This window comes from Panthera uncia, unplaced genomic scaffold (assembly GCF_023721935.1).
Source record: "Panthera uncia isolate 11264 unplaced genomic scaffold, Puncia_PCG_1.0 HiC_scaffold_275, whole genome shotgun sequence".
Lineage (NCBI taxonomy): Eukaryota > Metazoa > Chordata > Mammalia > Carnivora > Felidae > Panthera > Panthera uncia.
In genome coordinates, this window is record NW_026059402.1 from 52,396 (window position 1) to 70,681 (window position 18,286).

General features: G+C 59.7%; 1 protein-coding gene across 2 annotated transcripts in view; it reads left to right on the forward strand.

Moving 5' to 3' along the window:
• LOC125917883 (kelch-like protein 25) overlaps positions 1–15,236 on the forward strand; it is a 35,828-nt gene extending 20,592 nt beyond the window's left edge. For both annotated transcript variants that reach the window (XM_049623977.1, XM_049623976.1), the window contains exons 2-3: positions 4,121–5,924; positions 11,895–15,236. In XM_049623977.1, coding sequence (XP_049479934.1) covers positions 4,132–5,901 — 1,770 coding nt within the window. In that variant the 5' untranslated portion in view covers positions 4,121–4,131 and the 3' untranslated portion in view covers positions 5,902–5,924; positions 11,895–15,236. The remainder of the gene's footprint in view (positions 1–4,120; positions 5,925–11,894) is intronic.
• Positions 15,237–18,286: the final 3,050 nt, after the last annotated feature.

Below are 18,286 nucleotides of genomic sequence, written 5' to 3' on the forward strand. Positions count from 1 at the left end.
TGCCCAGCCTCGGGTTCTGCCAGCGCTGACCCGAGTGAGGCTGTGAGTGTCCACCACACGCGTCCATCGTGGCGGCCCCCTCGAGTGCCTTCTCCAGCCCAGCCTTCGTCTTCTCTGGGGCGGCTGGACGAGCGCTCAAGGTGAAGGGATTCCATGCACTGTATGCATCTCCAGGCTTCGTCACGAGCAAAGGCGGGGTTCGTTCAGTCGAGGCGAGTGGCCGCTCTGTGCCAGGTCCCACTGGGTGTTGGGGTCGCATCAGTTAGCCCTACCCGTGGTGTCCACCTTCAGCACGTTGGGGAGACTGGGGACGAACGCGTGTTACATAGCAGTGGGTGCTGTGAGGAAGGCAGAATTGGGTGAGGTGTGGAGAGGAGGTGACCCCAAAAGGTGGTCAGGTCACTCTCTGAGGAGGTGACAGAGTGAGCCATGTAGACAGTCAGGGGAGCATTCCAGTCCGAGGAGGAGCCTGTGAAAAAGGTCCTGAGGCCCAGTAAGAAGTCCGGTGTGGCCTGAGGGGGCGAGCGAGTTGGGAACTGGCAGGATGTGATGACAGAGGGGTAGCTACTGAGGAGGGGCCAACTCATGTGGGACCTGGCTGCCACGGTGAGAACTTAGGATTTCACTGAGGGCGCTGGGACACCCCTGGAGGGTTTCGAGCTGGGCGTGATGGGATCATCACTCTGGTCTCTGGATGGAGCACAGATCGTGGAGAAAGAAGCAGAAGCCAGTCAGAGGTTTCCAGAGGTCAAGGGAGGGACAGAGGTGGGGATAAGGATCAGACTCGGGGCTCACTTAGGAGCCACAGGACTTGGTGGGGGCCGGGTGCTGGTGCCGGGGAGGGACGAAGGGAGCCTGGGCATTTGGCCTGAATAAGAAGGAGCATGCTGGTGCCATTTCCCGTTTGCCTGGCCTGGGAGCAGCGGGTCTGGAGGAAATGCTGAGGGCTCTCCTGGACGCGTGACGGTCAAGGCGAGCCACTTCCAGATGTCCTGTGGTTGAGGTGAGGGGCCCGACACAGGGCGAGTAGCACCCAGGGCCTCTGGCTCTTAGGCCGGTCCTCCCACGCCGACCAGCCCAGAGCAGAGGCACAGCCCTGGGGATCCTCAGGGACCTGGGTACAGGTTTGCAGCTCACATGATTCCATTCCTGTGTCTGGGCCTCAGCATCCTCATCTGTAAACTGGGGTGATGAGACCCTCCACCTTCTGGAATCACGATGCTTCTGGGACATCACCTCATGGACCGGGGCAAGTCCGTGCATGACTGATGGCTGCTGTCTCTGGGAGGTTGGCTCAGATGCAGGCACTGCTCACAAGGAGGTGGGACAATCTGAGGAAACAGCCGGGCAGGTGCCTCTGCCCTCAGCACGGAGGTGCCCAGACAGGCAGCCATCTGGGGGTGGGAACCTGCTTGGGTGTATACGCCCATCCCTGGCTCTTTGCCTGTGCGGGGAATTTGCGTCAGCGGGCAGGCATCTTGGTGCTAAGCAAGACATCAGTCAGCTCTGGGGCCCTGGGCTGCCCACTCAGCACTGGCCTTGCCACCACTTGACCTCATTCCCAGGGCAAACGTGGCTGCTCTGTGTGGGTTTGCCCTGCCTTTTGATGCTTTCTCATTCTTTGAGTCCTGCTTTGTCCCGTCCTTAACCCCCTCTGTAGGGAGTCTCCACCTGGACCCCTGAGTTGGAGTCCTTGGGGCCGCACCCCCAGCATGGCGCACAGGTCAAAGGCCATCGCTCCTGTTCAGCCCAGACACAGTGGGGACAGGATGGATAGAGTCAACTCAATGAACGTCCATGTTTGGGAACATGTCTGTGAACAAGATTCGGGGAAACGTGGTGCAGGGTCCGGAATTCAGATCTGGGGTACGTGCCAAGCTGCCAGGAAAGCCTCGGGGGGCTAAGCCACTGAGGCCTCCCGATACCCGTGCCACCCAGCCCCAGGGCCAGGCTGAGAGGTCATGCTCCGTAAATACTTGCCAACAGCTGAGTGCCCCTGAGGCCTGAGCAGGACAGGACTTCGTTTTACAGAAGAGAACACCGAGCTGCAGGGAAGGGGTGCCCCAGGATGACGATCGAACAGGAACTATCCTGTCCAGCCTTGGCCCACCTCTCTTACTCTTGTGCTGGCTGCACCCCCCATCCCCGTGGGCTCACCTCATGACCCCAGAGCCCAGTGGCTGGTGTGCACAGCGGTGTCTCTGGTGCATCATCGACTCGAGGTCTGCCTGGAGCTTGGGGGCCAGAGCAGCAGGGCCAGACCCAGCCTGGGCCCAGGGAGCAGGGGCCTTGCCCAGGCAGCTCGGATCACGTCAGTTTGTGGTTTCCTTGGTTCTTTGCCAGGGGAGGAGTGAGGCAGAGAGACAGCACTGTACTTGGACACTAATTTACAATTTCACTGAAGCATGAAATCGCTTCCTTCCCTTACCAGATTATTACTTAAGCAGAAAATTGACTTGGAGTGGGGGTTGGGAGAATTATATACTTTTGAAAATTAAAAAGGAAAAAAGGCTAGGTTTGGTGTTTTTTTTTTAACATTTTTTAAAGTTTTGGGGCACCTGGGTGGCTCAGTTGGTTAAGCGTCCAGCTTCGGCTTAGGTCGTGATCTCACAGTTCATGGGTTCGAGCCCCATGTCAGGCTCTGTGCCGACAGCTCAGAGCCTGGAGCCTGCTTCTGATTCTGTGTCTCCCTCTCTCTCTGCCCCTCCCCTGCTCACTCTGTCTCTCACAAATGAATAAACATTAAAAAAATTTTTTTAATATTTTTTAAGTTTTATTTATTTATTTTGAGAAAGACCAAGAGAGCATGATCAGGGGAGGGACAGATAGAAGGAGAAAAAAAAAATCCCAAGCAGTTTCTGTGTAGTCAGCACAGAGCCCAACGTGGGGCTCGAACTCACCAAACCATGAGATCATGACCTGAGCCAAAATCAAGATTCAGACACTTAACTGACTGAGCCACCCAGGTGCTCCTGTCTACTGGACTTTAATGAAGATGCCTTGGAATCCTGCACGTTCAAGTGTGTGACAAGCCCGTGTCTGCCCACACAGAGCAGCCTTCTGAGGGCCAAGTCCTGGGCGGGGCAGAGGAGAACACAGGAGGGAGGCAGGTGAGACACTCACTATGGCCCAAGATCCTGGAGTCGCCTGTAGGGCCTAGGGAAGCTCATTTGGAAACTCAGTTGCTGAGGCAAATCTGGATTGCGTTAGTGGTCAGCATGCCCTACTGTCACCTGGACCTTTCTTGTGGCTTGCTTTTTGGGACCTCAGAATTGAGCCGGTGTCTTTCAGGTGAGCCGCTGGTCGGCCCAGCTTTGCCTTCAAACCCTTGCTCATCCCCACTGGGTCAGTTGGCCTCTGAAGACCCTGGATTTGGAGAACGTGTCTACACAGCCCTTAGGCTGTAGTGGTGGCTCTTGGGAACTTCCCAAGGGCAGGGTTGGTGAGGGACTCTGGCCGGTGCTGCTAGGAGCCCAGCTCAGCCCAGGTCTGGCTGGGAGCAGGGGGGTGGGGGAGGGGGTGGTGGCATGTGAGGCCCTGCTCGGGCTCCATGGCTCCCTGGGCTCCTTGTTTCCAGTCTGCCACAGAAAACCCGGAAAGAATCAGCCTCCTTGGGCCTGTGGAGAGTGGAGATTGGGCTTGGAGCTGGAGGGCCCACATGGGGATCCTGGCTCCGGCACTTTGGGCAGCCAGCCACTCTGCTTCTCTGAGCCTTGGCTTCCCCAGCTGTAGAAACGGGCCACGGGAGCCTCGGCCCCAGAGGGCAGCTCGAGGGTGGGATGTGGCCCAGGGCACAGGCTACTTAGCACCGCCCCGACCTGCTATCTGCTTAGTGGCCCAGGGACACCATATTGCATGTTCTCTTGTCCCAGGGTGGGCAGCCACAGCTCACAGCCACCCAGACGTGGCTCATCTCCAGGCCAGAGACGTTCGGTTCCACAGCTGGTCCAAAATCAACAAAAGCAATTTCTGAAGGGCAGAGGTCAGAGCAGCCACTGCCACCCGCACGTTCCCTGGCCACGTGGTCAAGGGGAGGGGCAGAGCTGAGAGAGGAGGGGCTGAAGGGTGAGCCAGCACAGGGCCAGCCCCTCTCACCTCGTGTGGCCTTGTCCCCTGGCAGGTCGGCTCAGCATGTCGGTCAGCGTCCATGAGACCCGAAAGTCGCGGAGCAGCACGGGGTCCATGAACATCACCCTCTTCCACAAAGCCTCCCACCCCGACTGCGTGCTGGCCCACCTCAACACCCTGCGCAAGCACTGCATGTTCACGGACGTCACGCTGTGGGCAGGCGACCGTGCCTTCCCCTGCCACCGCGCCGTGCTGGCCGCCTCCAGCCGCTACTTCGAGGCCATGTTCAGCCACGGCCTGCGGGAGAGCCGGGACGACACGGTCAACTTCCAGGACAACCTGCACCCCGAGGTGCTGGAGCTGCTGCTGGACTTCGCCTACTCGTCCCGCATCGTCATCAACGAGGAGAACGCCGAGTCTCTGCTGGAGGCTGGTGACATGCTGCAGTTCCACGACGTGCGGGACGCCGCCGCCGAGTTCCTGGAGAAGAACCTCTTCCCCTCCAACTGCCTGGGCATGATGCTCCTGTCGGACGCTCACCAGTGCCGCCGGCTGTACGAGTTCTCGTGGCGCATGTGCCTGGTGCACTTCGAGGCGGTGCGGCAGAGCGAGGACTTCAACAGCCTGTCCAAGGACACCCTGCTGGACCTCATCTCCAGCGACGAGCTGGAGACGGAGGACGAGCGCGTGGTCTTCGAGGCCATCCTGCAGTGGGTGAAGCACGACCTCGAGCGGCGGAAGGTGCACCTGCCCGAGCTGCTCCGCAGCGTGCGGCTGGCCCTGCTGCCGTCCGACTGCCTCAAGGAGGCCGTCTCCGGCGAGGCCCTCCTCATGGCCGACGAGCGTACCAGGCTCATCGTGGACGAGGCGCTCCGCTGCAAGACCAAGATCCTGCAGAACGACGGGGTGGTCACCAGCCCTTGCGCCCGGCCGCGCAAGGCAGGCCACACGCTGCTGATCCTGGGGGGCCAGACCTTCATGTGCGACAAGATCTACCAGGTGGACCACAAGGCCAAGGAGATCATCCCCAAGGCGGACCTGCCCAGCCCCCGCAAGGAGTTCAGCGCCTCAGCCATCGGCTGCAAGGTCTACGTGACCGGGGGCCGGGGCTCCGAGAATGGGGTCTCCAAGGACGTGTGGGTGTATGACACCGTCCACGAGGAGTGGTCCAAGGCGGCGCCCATGCTGATCGCCCGCTTCGGCCACGGCTCTGCCGAGCTGGAGAACTGCCTCTACGTGGTCGGGGGACACACGTCCCTGGCAGGCGTCTTCCCGGCCTCCCCGTCTGTCTCCCTGAAGCAAGTGGAGAAGTACGACCCCGGGGCTAACAAGTGGACCATGGTGGCCCCGTTGAGGGATGGCGTCAGCAATGCCGCGGTGGTGAGCGCCAAGCTGAAGCTGTTTGTTTTCGGGGGGACCAGCATCCACCGAGACATGGTGTCCAAAGTCCAGTGCTACGACCCCTCGGAGAACCGGTGGAGCATCAAGGCCGAGTGCCCCCAGCCTTGGCGGTACACGGCGGCTGCCGTGCTGGGCAGCCAGATCTTCATCATGGGCGGTGACACCGAGTTCACGGCCGCCTCCGCCTACCGCTTCGACTGTGAGACCAACCAGTGGACGCGGATCGGAGACATGACCGCCAAACGCATGTCCTGCCACGCCCTGGCCTCGGGCAACAAGCTCTACGTTGTGGGGGGCTACTTCGGGACCCAGAGGTGTAAGACCCTGGACTGCTATGACCCCACGTCGGACACGTGGAACTGCATCACCACGGTGCCCTACTCGCTCATCCCCACTGCCTTTGTCAGCACCTGGAAACACCTGCCTTCGTGAGGAGCGATGCAGGACCCAGCCAGGTGAGCCGCCAGCACCCCGGGGCCCGGGCCTGCTCTGGGTCAGGGTCACTGTGTCCTTCCACCTGGGTCAGGGTCACTGTGTCCTTCCAGGGGAGGGTGGATGGGGCAGCAGGTGGCCGGGTGCTCCGGGACCCTTTTCCGGGTCTGGAGCTACAGCCTAGCTCTGCCCCTTGCTTGCAGTTGACCTTGAGCAAAGCGTCTCAGCCCCCTGCCACGTGGAGACAGCCCCCTCAGACAGGTGTGGTGCTTCCCAGACACGGCTGCATGTCAGAGTCACTGGGGTCCTCAGACAACACCACGTGGAGTTGAGGCCAGCCGGCCAAGTGCGAGGGCAGTCTCCACATAAGGGCATCCTCTTCACGGTCACGGTCAAGTACAGGGAAGGGATGCAGATTGAGATCAGCCAAGGACAGAGACGAACAGGGCAGGGTCCTCTCCCCACGCGGTCAGGATGGTGTCACTGTGCCCACATCAGTGACTGACCGTACATACAGAACATTCCCCAGCCGGAAGGCTCACACAGGCTCAGGTGTCCGGGGTTTTTACCAGGGCCCCATCACGTAGGCTCGACTGATGGCCCACGTGGTTACTCTGCCTCCAGGTCAGCTGATACAGCGTGACCCAGAGCCCCTTCCCTAAGTCACACAGATGTGCCCACCCCAAATCCTGCCCTAGGTGGAGACAGTCTAATGGGTATGACCGATCATCTCCCAGAAGCCAGGGGCAAAGACCAGACCACCTTACAACACGAATGCTAAAGCCCACACCACACCCCAGACCAGGCGACTCTAGCGTGTGTCCAACACGTGAGCAGCACCCCGGGGACCTGTGAGGAACATGGATGATGGGCAGAGCGCTCAAGGGGCCAGGGGGGTGCCGGAGCTATGGGGCCAGGCCCCCGGTGGAGGCAGCAGGGCGCTCCTGTCCCGCGAGGTGGTGAGAGGCCGCCTCAGCGCGGGCAGCATGCTGAAGGAGGGAACCGTGGCCGGGCAGGACGGCTGCAGAGCACTGCCCAAGGTACTGCTCCTGCCCTTGTTCTCAGTGCCATTATTACAGGAGATCCTCACCCAAGGGGGAGGAGACACTGGATGCAGGGGGCTAAGGGGCACAGGTGCCCTTTGGGGGGAGGGACTTGCCCAAGGCCTGAGGGCAGGTGCAGAGTCAAGTGGAGGGAAGGACCAGCTTATCCAGACCGGCCTCTTTGAGGGGCAGGGTCAGTGCCAGTCCTGAGGTTGGATCAGGGTGTCCCGAGCCAGCCTGTCAGGGAGCTCAGGAATAGGGGCTGGTGGATTTGTAGACACAAGGGAAAGGTTTGAGTTCTGGTTCCATCCTCTTTGGTCAGGCCCTGGGGAAGCCAGGCTGTGTGTCCCGGCCCTTAGTCCTCCTCCTGGATCCCTCACACCTGGGACAGGAGCAGCAGGTTCTGGGATGGGAGGCAGGGAGGCATGGGTCCCAGGGACTCTGAGAGGCTGGGGCCTGGGGTGGGAGATCCCAGGCTCTGCCTCCGGCACAGGCCAGCTCTCCTTACCCAGGAGGGCTGGTGACCAGTCCCAGCTCTGAGGCTGACCCGGAAGCCTCTGCACCCCCCGGGCAGCTCTCTGGCAGCTCTGAGAAATCGGCCCTCAGGCCAGGTGCCCCCTTCAGTGCAGATCACAGAAACCCCCTCAGGAGCCAGCCCGGACCGAAAACCTAATTTGCTCCGTGACATGGCGGCTGCTGGCCTGCGTGCCGAAGGCTGTCCACAGCAGAGCGGTTTCGACTTCGCTGGGACTGCTCCTCCAGGCGAGCGGATGCTCCAGCCAGACCGGCGTGGCCGGGCCTTCAAGGCCTTGACGGGGACAAGCCAGGCAGGCCCAGGTCGCATCGCCTCCTACGTCCAGGGTGTTTGGACCCCCAAAAGCCAGCCTAGATAGATGGGGGCTTCCGAGTTGTCCAGTTTTGTTCTAATCTACTCCCCCTCTCTTGGAGAGAAAAATCTGAGCGGCCCAAGTTGTTGGTCCCCTGGGGCATAAGCTTTAAGAGAATGGTGGTGCCTCCTGTCACCCCCCCCCCCCAGTTCCTGCACCCTGGGGTGCTCACCTGTGGAGCCTGAGGGCTCCTCCCGCTGGTGCTCACCCCTCCCCACGGACCTGACCAGTGGTTCATCCCCGTGCGGGAGGAGGTGGGGGCAGGCCAGGGGACATAGTGAGCCCTTTACCTCTCCAGGAGTTTCCCCCGTTCCAGGGACACATCATTCCTTGGTTCTGGCTCTTACTGGCTGCTTGACCCCGGTTACCTAACTCCCCTGAGCTCAGTGTTGCCATCTCAAACACAGGAGTGAAAATCGTGTTACTCAGAGTATTTGAAGAGGCCAAGTGAGGGGCAGGTTGAGAGTTGGCGCTTATGCGAGTCAGTGATGCAGAAGGATGGTGGCCGTGATGGTTTGGGGATGCTTTGGGCGGTGGGGGCCCTCTCCACGTCCCTGGGCTAGCCCCTTCTTCTAGAAGGGTCCATCGCCCATAGTCACGAGGCACGTTGTATGTGCACATCTGAGTGCAACAGGGGCCTTGTCCCTCCAGTCCGGCCCAGTCCGTGGTGGGGGTGCTGTCGTCAGCCCCATCTCCGGGACGAGGAAGCGGGTGCAAAGAGGCTGATTGCCCAAGATGGAGCCGGTCCTGGACGGGACCGGAACGCCACGCCTGGGCCCTACCCTCCCAGAGTCACGCTGCCTGGTGAGACTGAGCAGCTCCAGCCTGCACGTTTCCCGAACTCCTGCACGAGCAACATCTGCATCAGAGACAGAGGGCCTTTTTAGGCTTCAGCTCTTGTCCCGCATCCCAGCCATCTCCTTTTTACGTGGCCCAGCAGCCCACCAGCCAGCCTCCCCGCAGTGCCTCTGGGGCCTGAGAGACGGCCCCTCCCGAGGCTCTGCCCTCCAAGTTGACCCTGGGTGGTTCCCGTGCCCTGCACTGCCCTGCTTCAGTTCAGCTCCGCCTGCCCTCGTCAAAGGCAGGGCGGACCTCCAGGACCAGCCCCAGTGTCCCAGCCAGATCTACATATGTGGGTGATGGCAGGCCCCCGGAGCCCGGGCTGGGTTACCCTGGGTTACTCACCAAGTGTAGATCAGCCGCGAAAGTTCTTTTTCTCTCCCACTGAGTCCCCCTGCCCCCAGCAAGCCCTTTAAAGGCACAACCCTTGCCCTCATGTCTCCTCCCCTGACCCCCACCCAGCATGTCGTGCAGGCATCCAGGCCACCAGGAGCTCATCTCTGCACAGGCATTGTTAGGCCCCAGCCACTTGGGGTGTGGGGGCGGAGGGGCCTCCAATCCCAGCTCTGGGAAAGGCTGAGCCGGTTAGTCCCCCTCGGGGCCCCACGAGGGGCTCAGTCACTGCCACCAGAGGGCAATTCAGCACATTCTGTCCTGCCTTCAAAGAAATCACCACCGAGAGGAAATCCCAGAGCGCAGACCTACACGGACAGGCCTGGTATATTGAGAAAGGTACCCAGGCAAGAGTTCAGGCCTCTTGAAACACATCAGCTCCGTCTGTCTGTCCACACATCCATCCATGCACCTGGAGTCTTCATTGGGCTTGTGTTTACCAGGGTTGGCCCCATGCCAGGCCTGGGATCAGCACACCAGCGCCCTCCCTTGCTGCAGTCCGGCAGGGCAAACCTGTTGTGTGCGGGCAGGGTGACCATTGACGCCCTGTCTCTGCAAGGTGGAGGAGTGTCCCCTCTCACAGATGAGGAGACTAGGCCTCAGAGAAGCACCTGCCAAAATTTGGGGTGGCCCATGGCTGTCCCAGTCTGGGGGCAGCTGTGTGGGCTGGGAGGGAATTCAGGAGCCAGCCAGTGTGGCTCCCCAGTTCCTCAGCCTTTCAGGGTGCCCCTAGGTGTAGTCTTGTCTTCAGCAACAAGGGACAGCCCAGAGGGGCCCCCGTTCCCCAGGTCAGGGTCTCATGGTGTGGGTGGCTCAGAGGTTTGGTTTGGGGCAGCAGTGGGGCCCTGCCTAGAGGGGAACAGCACCCTGCCCCATCTGCCTCATGCGTCCGGAGGGTGTGGGGCAGACAGGCCCAAGGTTTAGGTTTGCCACCTTAAGAGTATCTCGGGGTCCTAGAAGCCTCATGACCCAGCTTCTCGCTTGTGAAGGGCCTTCGCCAGCCCCGCTGAGGGAGCAGTGGCTGCTCTGCCTACCACCTGGGGAGTGCTGACCCCACAGAGCTCAAGTCAACCTTCTAGAAGCCTTGGCAGGGAGAGAGGGAAGGTGTACCCCACTTGAAAGAAGAAAGCCCCACGGATTCCAGTGCTGGCTTGAATTTTTAAATGTTACTTGAGTACGTGCAGACTGACAAGTAGGTAAAAGCCCCTTATGTGTGTAGTTCTTACACGGCTGTGCAGTGGACACAAGCATGCTGGCTAAATAGAACCAAAGCTCTAAAACCAAGAATGGCGTCATCATTCGTTGATGTTCTGCAGAGAGCGTCTTGCCTCTTTGCCTGTTGGCTGCAAGGACATGCAGGCTTTCTGGAGGGCTCCCCCTGCCCGTGCCAAGGGCTGGCTTATCTGTGCCTCTCCGGAGCCACCGTGACACCTGCTTCGGGCAGCTCATCATGCTGGCCAGACATCATCCGTGTCCCGGGCACAAAGGGCCTGCTTGGTTAGGGCCACCTCTGAGCCCACGGCCCTTACGGCGCTGGCCAGAGGAAGTGGCATCTGGTGTTGAAATGGTGCATGGACGAGCAGGACGCCCGAAAATCCTCCGGAGAACTCCCGGCCCCCTCCGCACAGGACTCCAGAGAACCTGCTCGTAGACTACGGCCCCACCGCTGTCCCAAGAGCTTCCTCTTCCTCTGCCTGCTGGCTCCAGCCGAGGGTGTCCCTTCCTGACACACGTCCACAGCCACATCTCCACACGAACTCGCGCAGGGTCATGCTGAGCTGTCGCAATGGGTTATGCTTTGAAGATGACCGCGCTGGCCAGCTGCTGGGTTATCTTACCTGCTCCAAGGAGGTTCTGCACAAAGCCTTCCACGTGCATTAGACCACATCATCCTCTCCGGGAGGCTGAGATCCATCCCCTCGTATTCCCCAGGAAAAGCTGAAGCTCAGAGAGAGCAGGCGCTGCATTGATTGGGAAGCTGGCACTGGAGTGTGAGCTCGGTGGGCGCAGGGTCACCCCTCATTCACCACCATCAGCCACCACAGCCTGTATCACGGCCCAGGTCGATGGGCTGCACAGTGAATGTCTGTCGAGGGCGTGAATGAATGTGCTGGCTGCCGCCCACAGCTGGCCCGTTCTTCTAACCACATGGCCGGTCCACCCCTGCCTGCCCCCTACTCTCTGACCAGGTCTACCCCCTCGCTGTTTCCACCTCACTGGCCTACTTTATTTCAATTTTCAAATGTGCCAGATTCCTACCTCAGGACCTTTGCACATGCCGTCCCTCCTGCCTGGACTGCTGTTTCCCCCTCTGGCAAACTCCTGTCCATCCTTCACGTCTCAGGTTAGATTATTGCCACCTTCCCATACCCTCCACCAAAATAAAGTCCTGGTTCTTATCCATAATTTTTTGTTTTTCATGCATAGCACTTCCGTCAACTTGTGATTACTGTATGCACTTATTGGTACAAGCATGCAGTGTCTCCCACCTGGGGGATGATCCAGGAGATGGCAGCTGTATTTCTTTGCCCTCCTGTCCCCCAGGGCCTAGTGTGGCACCTGCTGGCTCGTGGGTGTGCCGGGCATGTGGTTGGAGTGGCTGAATGGACAGGTGGGTAGTTCCCCTGTTCCGGGGGGGGAGACCAGGGCTCGGGGCCGCAGTGCTGGTAAATGAGAGAGCTGCCTTCTCACACCCAGGCCTTCTGTTGTCGGGCCCCAGGCTCTAGCCCCTCACAGTGGCCTCTTGATTATCACTCTGTTCCAGGGTAGGACAGAACCATGTGGGCATGATTCATACTCTGTCTCCCTCCCTCCCTCTCTTCCTCTGCAGACTCCGTGTGTCTGTCCCCACCCCGCGGCCGCAGCCCTCACCGCCAGAGTGGCCCTGACCCTGTCTGCCACTGCAGGAAGCCCGGCCCGGCCCCACACCAGCACTTGAAGTGGCCGGAAGCTGGCCCCACCGGCTCTGGGAGCAGCATTCTCGGGGCTGTTGTGAGCTTTAGACAAGGGAAGAGAAGCTGTCTCGAGAGCCCTGTGTGTCTGCCTGAGGCCTTGGCCTCTGTGAGGTGGTTTGCAGAGGAGAGGACCTTCCAGAGGGGCGTGGACCAACCTCAGGACTCCCTCGGCCTTGGGGCAGAGACACATCCGCAGAGTCGTGTCCTGTTGCCGCAAACCCCGCTCGGGGGGGCTGAGAGGAGCCCTGGGTGGGCTGGGGTGGGCGGCACCAGGCAGTCACACAGCACCGACCAAACAGCCTTTGCCTCGTCGCCCTGCTGTGACCGTAATGTCACCCAGCACGGGGTGTGTCGGGCCTCATGGAAGCTGGGTCCACCAGGACTGAGAGCAGAGCTACCTGGGAGAAATGAAGACACACTGTGTAGGGGGCAGAAACCCATAGGGTGACCTCATGGCACCTGCAGGACTTCGTTAGCAAATGGCCCCGAGACCCCCCCAGCGTTAAAGCAGAAACCCTTGTGCGCCCCTCCCCAGGGTGGGGCTGTGCTCTCTGTGACCTCCCCACCTTCCTCCCAGTCAGGGCAGCTGTGCCAGGTGCAGAGGGACACTCATGCCCCATCGCAGTGGGACTCTGGGCCCCCTGTCCTGTTAGACGAGGGTGCCCTCAGGGGCTTCCCCCCTCAGAGCCTCCCGGTCCCAAGAGGTGGCAATGACCCCATCATCTCCCGACACGACCGTGCGGGCCCTTAGACCAGGAGCAGGTGTGAGCTGGGGACCCCAGGGTCACCTTAGGGCACCCACTCTGGAGCCCACCAGCATAGAGGACAGCAGCAAGGCCCGTGACCCTCAGCGTCCAGCTGGCCGGTTTGCTCCCTGAGCTGCAAAAGGCAAGTGTGGTCCCCGAGAGAACTGCCAGTCCTTCGCTCATTTCTCCACCTCCCCAGCCACTGGGTCCCTCACCGGCACATCCCCAGTATCTGGGGTTCTGGAGGGGTCAGCTTGCACCTGGTGTTCGGGCTTCTGGCTCATCCCTTGCCAGTCCCCGGGGCACCACCGGAGGGGGAAGGGGCCTGCACCAAACCTGTGGCTTCCCCGGCCGCCTGCCAGCTGCCTGCTGTTCACTCGGTGCTACTTGGCCGGTTCGGGACTGGGGCCCCGGAGCGGGCTGAACTGGTGGTGGGGCCACATCACAAAGCACTTGCTGTGTGTGGTCTCGCCCTGCCCCCTCACAGGACCTCTGTGCTGCCGCTGGGCCTGTGGGCATCTCTCGGGGAGGGACCTCGGGGGCTAGGTTGCCCCCCACCCCGGAGCACCGGGCACTGGGCATCATCGATCGGCTGCCACCTGGGGAAAAGCTGGAAGCGGAGTGTGTTCCCAAGTCCCTTGGAGGCTGCAGGCCCTTCCACAGCAGAGGCCGGCCTCCTTTGCTCCGGGAGGCAGCTCCACCAGGGAGGCCGGGAAGGCGGGTGGCGGGGAAGCCGCCCGCCGGAGGCCCCGGGCTGCAGGACGGCCAAGGTGGAGTGACCACACTTCGCGCACAGCACAGCGGGCCTTGCAGTGGTGTGTCCCCCGAGTTGTGTTCCTTCTGTTTCTAACTTAATAAAAGAGCTGAGAAAAATCTTGAAACCTTGCTTCTTCCCCTGGGTGCTGGGACCAGTCTTCAGACCCAAGGCGCGGGCAGACTTGGATTTTGCCCCACTAGCCGGGGCTCGAAGTTACCCCCCACTCACTGGCGTCTGCCCCTCTGGTGAGTTGGGGGGTGCGGAGACCCCCTCCCCAGGGACCCTCCGGCACCCAGATGAGAGGTTCCTTTCCTCGGATTATTTCAGCAGCAGAATCCAGATTGCTTTCCTGAAAAGCCCCTGTGAGGGGAACTCTAAATGCACTCATCTCTGTGAGCCCCGGTCGAGGGGTAGGGTGGTGTCATCGCCCCAGGGACCAGCATTACTTAGCCCAAGGTGGCTTCTCTGACGCTCCCGTCCCCTGATGTCCCTTTATGAGCCTTCGTGGCACATGTGAACGAAGGGACAGGGCAGCGGGTGCTCGGAACCTCGGCGGTGTGCAGGCCCCCAGAACCCAAACTGACCTTTAATGGCATGAAGAGCTGATTCAGATGCCCCAGGAGTGTCACAACTCCTTTCTCACCAGGTTCAACAAGCATCACTTGAACTAGTGAGTCAATCTCAAAAAGATGGCACACTTCGAACAGCCGAGCAGAGACGCCCTCCCAGCTGCCTCCGCGGCCCCCAGGCACAGCCCTGGGAGGGACACCCAGCCCTCATACTGCCCACTCCTGCCCCGGTGGTGCAATGACAGCCAGCCACCTTGCAGGCATGAGACCCAGACAGGGGCCATCAGGAGGGGGTGGGACGACCTCCTAATGGGCCGCAGGACAGCCCGCACAGACGGTAAGTAAAGGTGTATTTCGCATTTATGCAGCCTCAGTGTGAGTGTAAGCGAGCCCAGGCCAGGGTAGCTCCACAGGGTTGGTCCCCAGCCGTCTCCTATCCTGTTGCTCTGGCAGCTTGCGTGCAAGGCTTCCATCTCCTGGCCCAACATGGCTACCCGGTTCCTGCCATCTCCTCTGCATTCCAGCTGGTAGGAAGGGAAGAAGAGGACGTTGGACCAGCAAGCCTCTTTAAGGGCACGCCCCAAAACTTGCACACGTAACCTTTGCGCATTCCCAAGGGAGGCGGGACACGCCAGCTACAACTCCAGCGGATGTCTAAATCAAGGAGCGGTGGATACTGAAGGCCAAGGAAGGAAGGAGCCTGCCTAAGCCGACCTGCCTCCCGTTCTCTGGAGCTGCGGACGTGGGACATGCGGGCCTTTTCCAGAGCCTGGCCCCATGTGCGTGCCAGCCTCTGTGTTGCCGCTGACCAGCGCTTTGCATAATTGCCTCCTTTAATTCGCACAGTGACCCCAGAGATGGGCATTCTTGTCTGCTTCCTGCTGGTGAGGAACCAGGCAAGAGGTTGAAGCTCCTCCCCACGGGCTCATACCGGTAGCGGCAGGGGGCAGAACCAGCTGGCTGTGGGTCTGTGTGTGTGTGTGTGTCCCCAATTCAGTGATGGCAGGGCTAATGGAATTGAGGTCAGGTTCTGTAAAGCACTAAATACCACACTGGGCACCCGGAGAGCCTGGCTGCAGTGAGAATGGCTGCCATCCTCCCAGTGGTGGATGTGGGATTTGCACCCAGTCTCTGGCCAGCACACCCAATTGCATTGGTTCCTTGGACACCCAGGGGCCAGACCGTGTCTGGGAGGGAGCTTTGGGGAGGGGAGCCCATCAGTGACGGAGCATGAAGTCCTTGGGAACCTCGTCTCAAGGTGACAGAGCATTTATGTTGTAGTTCCTGATGTGGAAAAGTGGACAGGAAGGCCACGGGAAGCACTGTCAGCCTCCCCGGGGCCAGGAATGGTGGCCGATTATCCCTCCTCCCAGAGCGGGAGCCGATGAGGGGCAAGCCCAGACCACCAACCCCAACGCCATGTGGAGACCATCCCTGTTCAACACCCAAGGCTGTATGTAAATCCTGCTGGGGAAAGAAGGAGCCTTGCAAGCAGCAATTATCTTTAATGAGGCAGCTCAGAAAGAGCTCTTCTGGGTTGTCAGTAGGTGGGTATTTTGTGCAGTAAGAAACAAAGTCCATCGTCCCAGCCCCTGCCCCACAGGAGGGGGAACAGTCTTCTGCAACAACATAGGTGGCCTTGGAGGTGGCCGGCTTCCCCAGCGTGGTGCCCCACCTGACCTTCCAGCCTCTGGCCACACAGCACCTGCTGGCTTTGTGCCCTGCCCCAGAGGCAGGTGTGCCCGGGGCCGATTTCCAGCGGGGACAGCAAGCTGCTCTGGCTTTTCACCTGCTTGGTTGCCACCTTGGGCTGTGGGCTTGGGTTTGGACAGAAGCTGTCAACCTGGGATTCAGGATCGAATTTGGGTCTGTGCACTTGAATGGGGAAAAAATTAACACCCTTAACTTTAAGAATCTCTTAATGACAACACTTTCTTCAACTGGGAACGTAGGGAAACACCCCACTGGTATCAGCAGCCTCCATGACTCTCTCTGGATGTTTTCATGGCATTACAGTCATAAATACCTTGAAGTTACACACACTCATGACTGTGTGTCCAAATTATAGTAATTCTTTGGCCACCAGATCACGTTACTAATGTGTGAGTAGAGAAGCATGGACGTAAAAGTACAGATTATAAATTTGGTTTCTAAAATATTTCATAGGTGTTCCAGGCAGAACCGTGTCCCCAGCTCCTATGTTGAAGTCCTCACCAATCCCCAGTGCCTTAGATAGTAGCCATTTTGGAAAGAGGGTCTTTGCAGATGTGATCAGTTAAGGTGAGGTCATAGCAGAGTAGGGCGGGCCCCTACCCCAATCTGACTGGTGTCCTTAGAGGGCAGATGTGGACACAGACCCACACACAGGGAACATTGAAGCTATACCCCACAGGCCAGGGCACTATCAGAAGACAGCAGAGGGGCACCCGGGCAACTCAGTCGGTTAAGCCTCCAACTTCTGCTCAGGTCATGATCTCGCAGTTCGTGGGTTCAAGCCCCGCATCGGACTCTGTCCTGACAGCTCGGAGCCTGGAGCCTGCTTCGGATTCTGTGTCTCCCTCTCTCTCTGCCTTCCCCCGCTCATGCTCTGTCTCTGTCTCTCTCCCTCAAAAATAAATCAACAACAACAACAAAATCAAAAAAACGAAAAAACATAGGAGAGAGGCCCAGGACGGACTCTTCCCTAGTGTGACAACAGCACGGGCCTGCCGACACCTTGATCCTGGACTTGCCTCCAGAACTTCAAGGCCGCACATTTCTGTGGCTCAAGCAGTCCTTGCAAACTAATGCAATAGGTTTCCCCCTTAGCTTGCATGTTACCACTTACCTACTTACCACCATTCCTCTGAGGAGTCCACAGGCTTCACCCGCTGACGTGGGGCTGGAGCACCGACAAGGTTAGGGTTGGAAGCCCTGACCTAGGGTGAGCCGAGGGGTGCTGGGTCCTGTCCAGACAGGCTGCCATGCCTCTCTGCTCACTGGAGGTACCCCAGCAAGGACTGCAGTCCTGCGGGGTGCCCTCAGCCCAGGACCCACGCTTAGCACAGTAACCTCATGCCTTCCTGGTGTCCAGATCCGGGAGGGAGCCAAGCTGTCAGCCCAGAGCCCGACTCAGGACTCGAACTCACAAACCATGAGATCATGACCTGAGCCAAAATCAAGAGTCAGACGCTTAGCCACCTGAGCCACCCAGGCGACCCCCCACCCCCCAAATGTTTTTCTTTCATTATTTTTGTGTTAATGTTTATTCATTTTTGAGAGACGGAGACAGAGTACGAGCAGGGAAGGGGCAGAGAGAGAGGGAGACAGAGAATCTGAAGCAGGCTCCAGGCTCTCAGCTGTCAGCACAGAGCCCAACATGGGGCTCGAACCCACGAACCACAAGACCGTGACCAGAGCCAAAGTCAGATGCTCAACCGACTGAGCCACCTGGGCGCCCCCCAAATGACTTTTAAGGTCAGAGTGCAGTGTAGTTTTAATGGAAAAGACACAGGCTTAAGGTCAAAGGGCAGGGTCTTCGCCAGCTGACACTCTGGTTTCAGAGCCAAGCAGATCCCAATTACAACCTGCCTTGTGCAAGATATTCTCGGACTTGGCTCACCTGAGCCACCCACCTGGAAGCACAGTTGGGGGGCTTAAACAGGAACACGTGGATTTCTTTCTTGCCTTATGGGAGAGATCTGCGAGTGAGGAGGAAGGAGTGAGCCAGCCGCTCCCCCTCCAGAAGGTCTCCGCCTCGGGCTCCGAGGGGGACGTGGGATGCAGCCCTGGGGGAGCACGCTTGTCCCTGGTCCCCGAGCTCTCCAGGACGTGTTTTCCCGTGTAGGCCCGCAGAGGTCATTGCCTGCAGATGGAAGCTGAGTGGGACAGAGTGGAGGCCTCTGCATGGAGGGCCGGGTGCAGACGTCCACCGGGAGAATTTGGGGTTTGGTGGAGAGCCTGGCGAGTTTGTACCCTGGTTTGCCTGGGGCTGAGGGGCTCCCAGGATGTGGGAAAGTGACATACAGACCAGGACAGGGGCTCACCCCACCTGTGTCCCCTCTGCTGGCCCCCTGGGCTGAGGGGGCCTGGCTCTGGAGCTGGCCTGGGCACCATGGCTGGAGGCTGACAGCAATTCAGGGGAGCATGACTAGGCCTCACCTCCCATGCCCCCCCCCCCAGTACATACCGGCAGCATGTCATGGGCAAACCCCAGA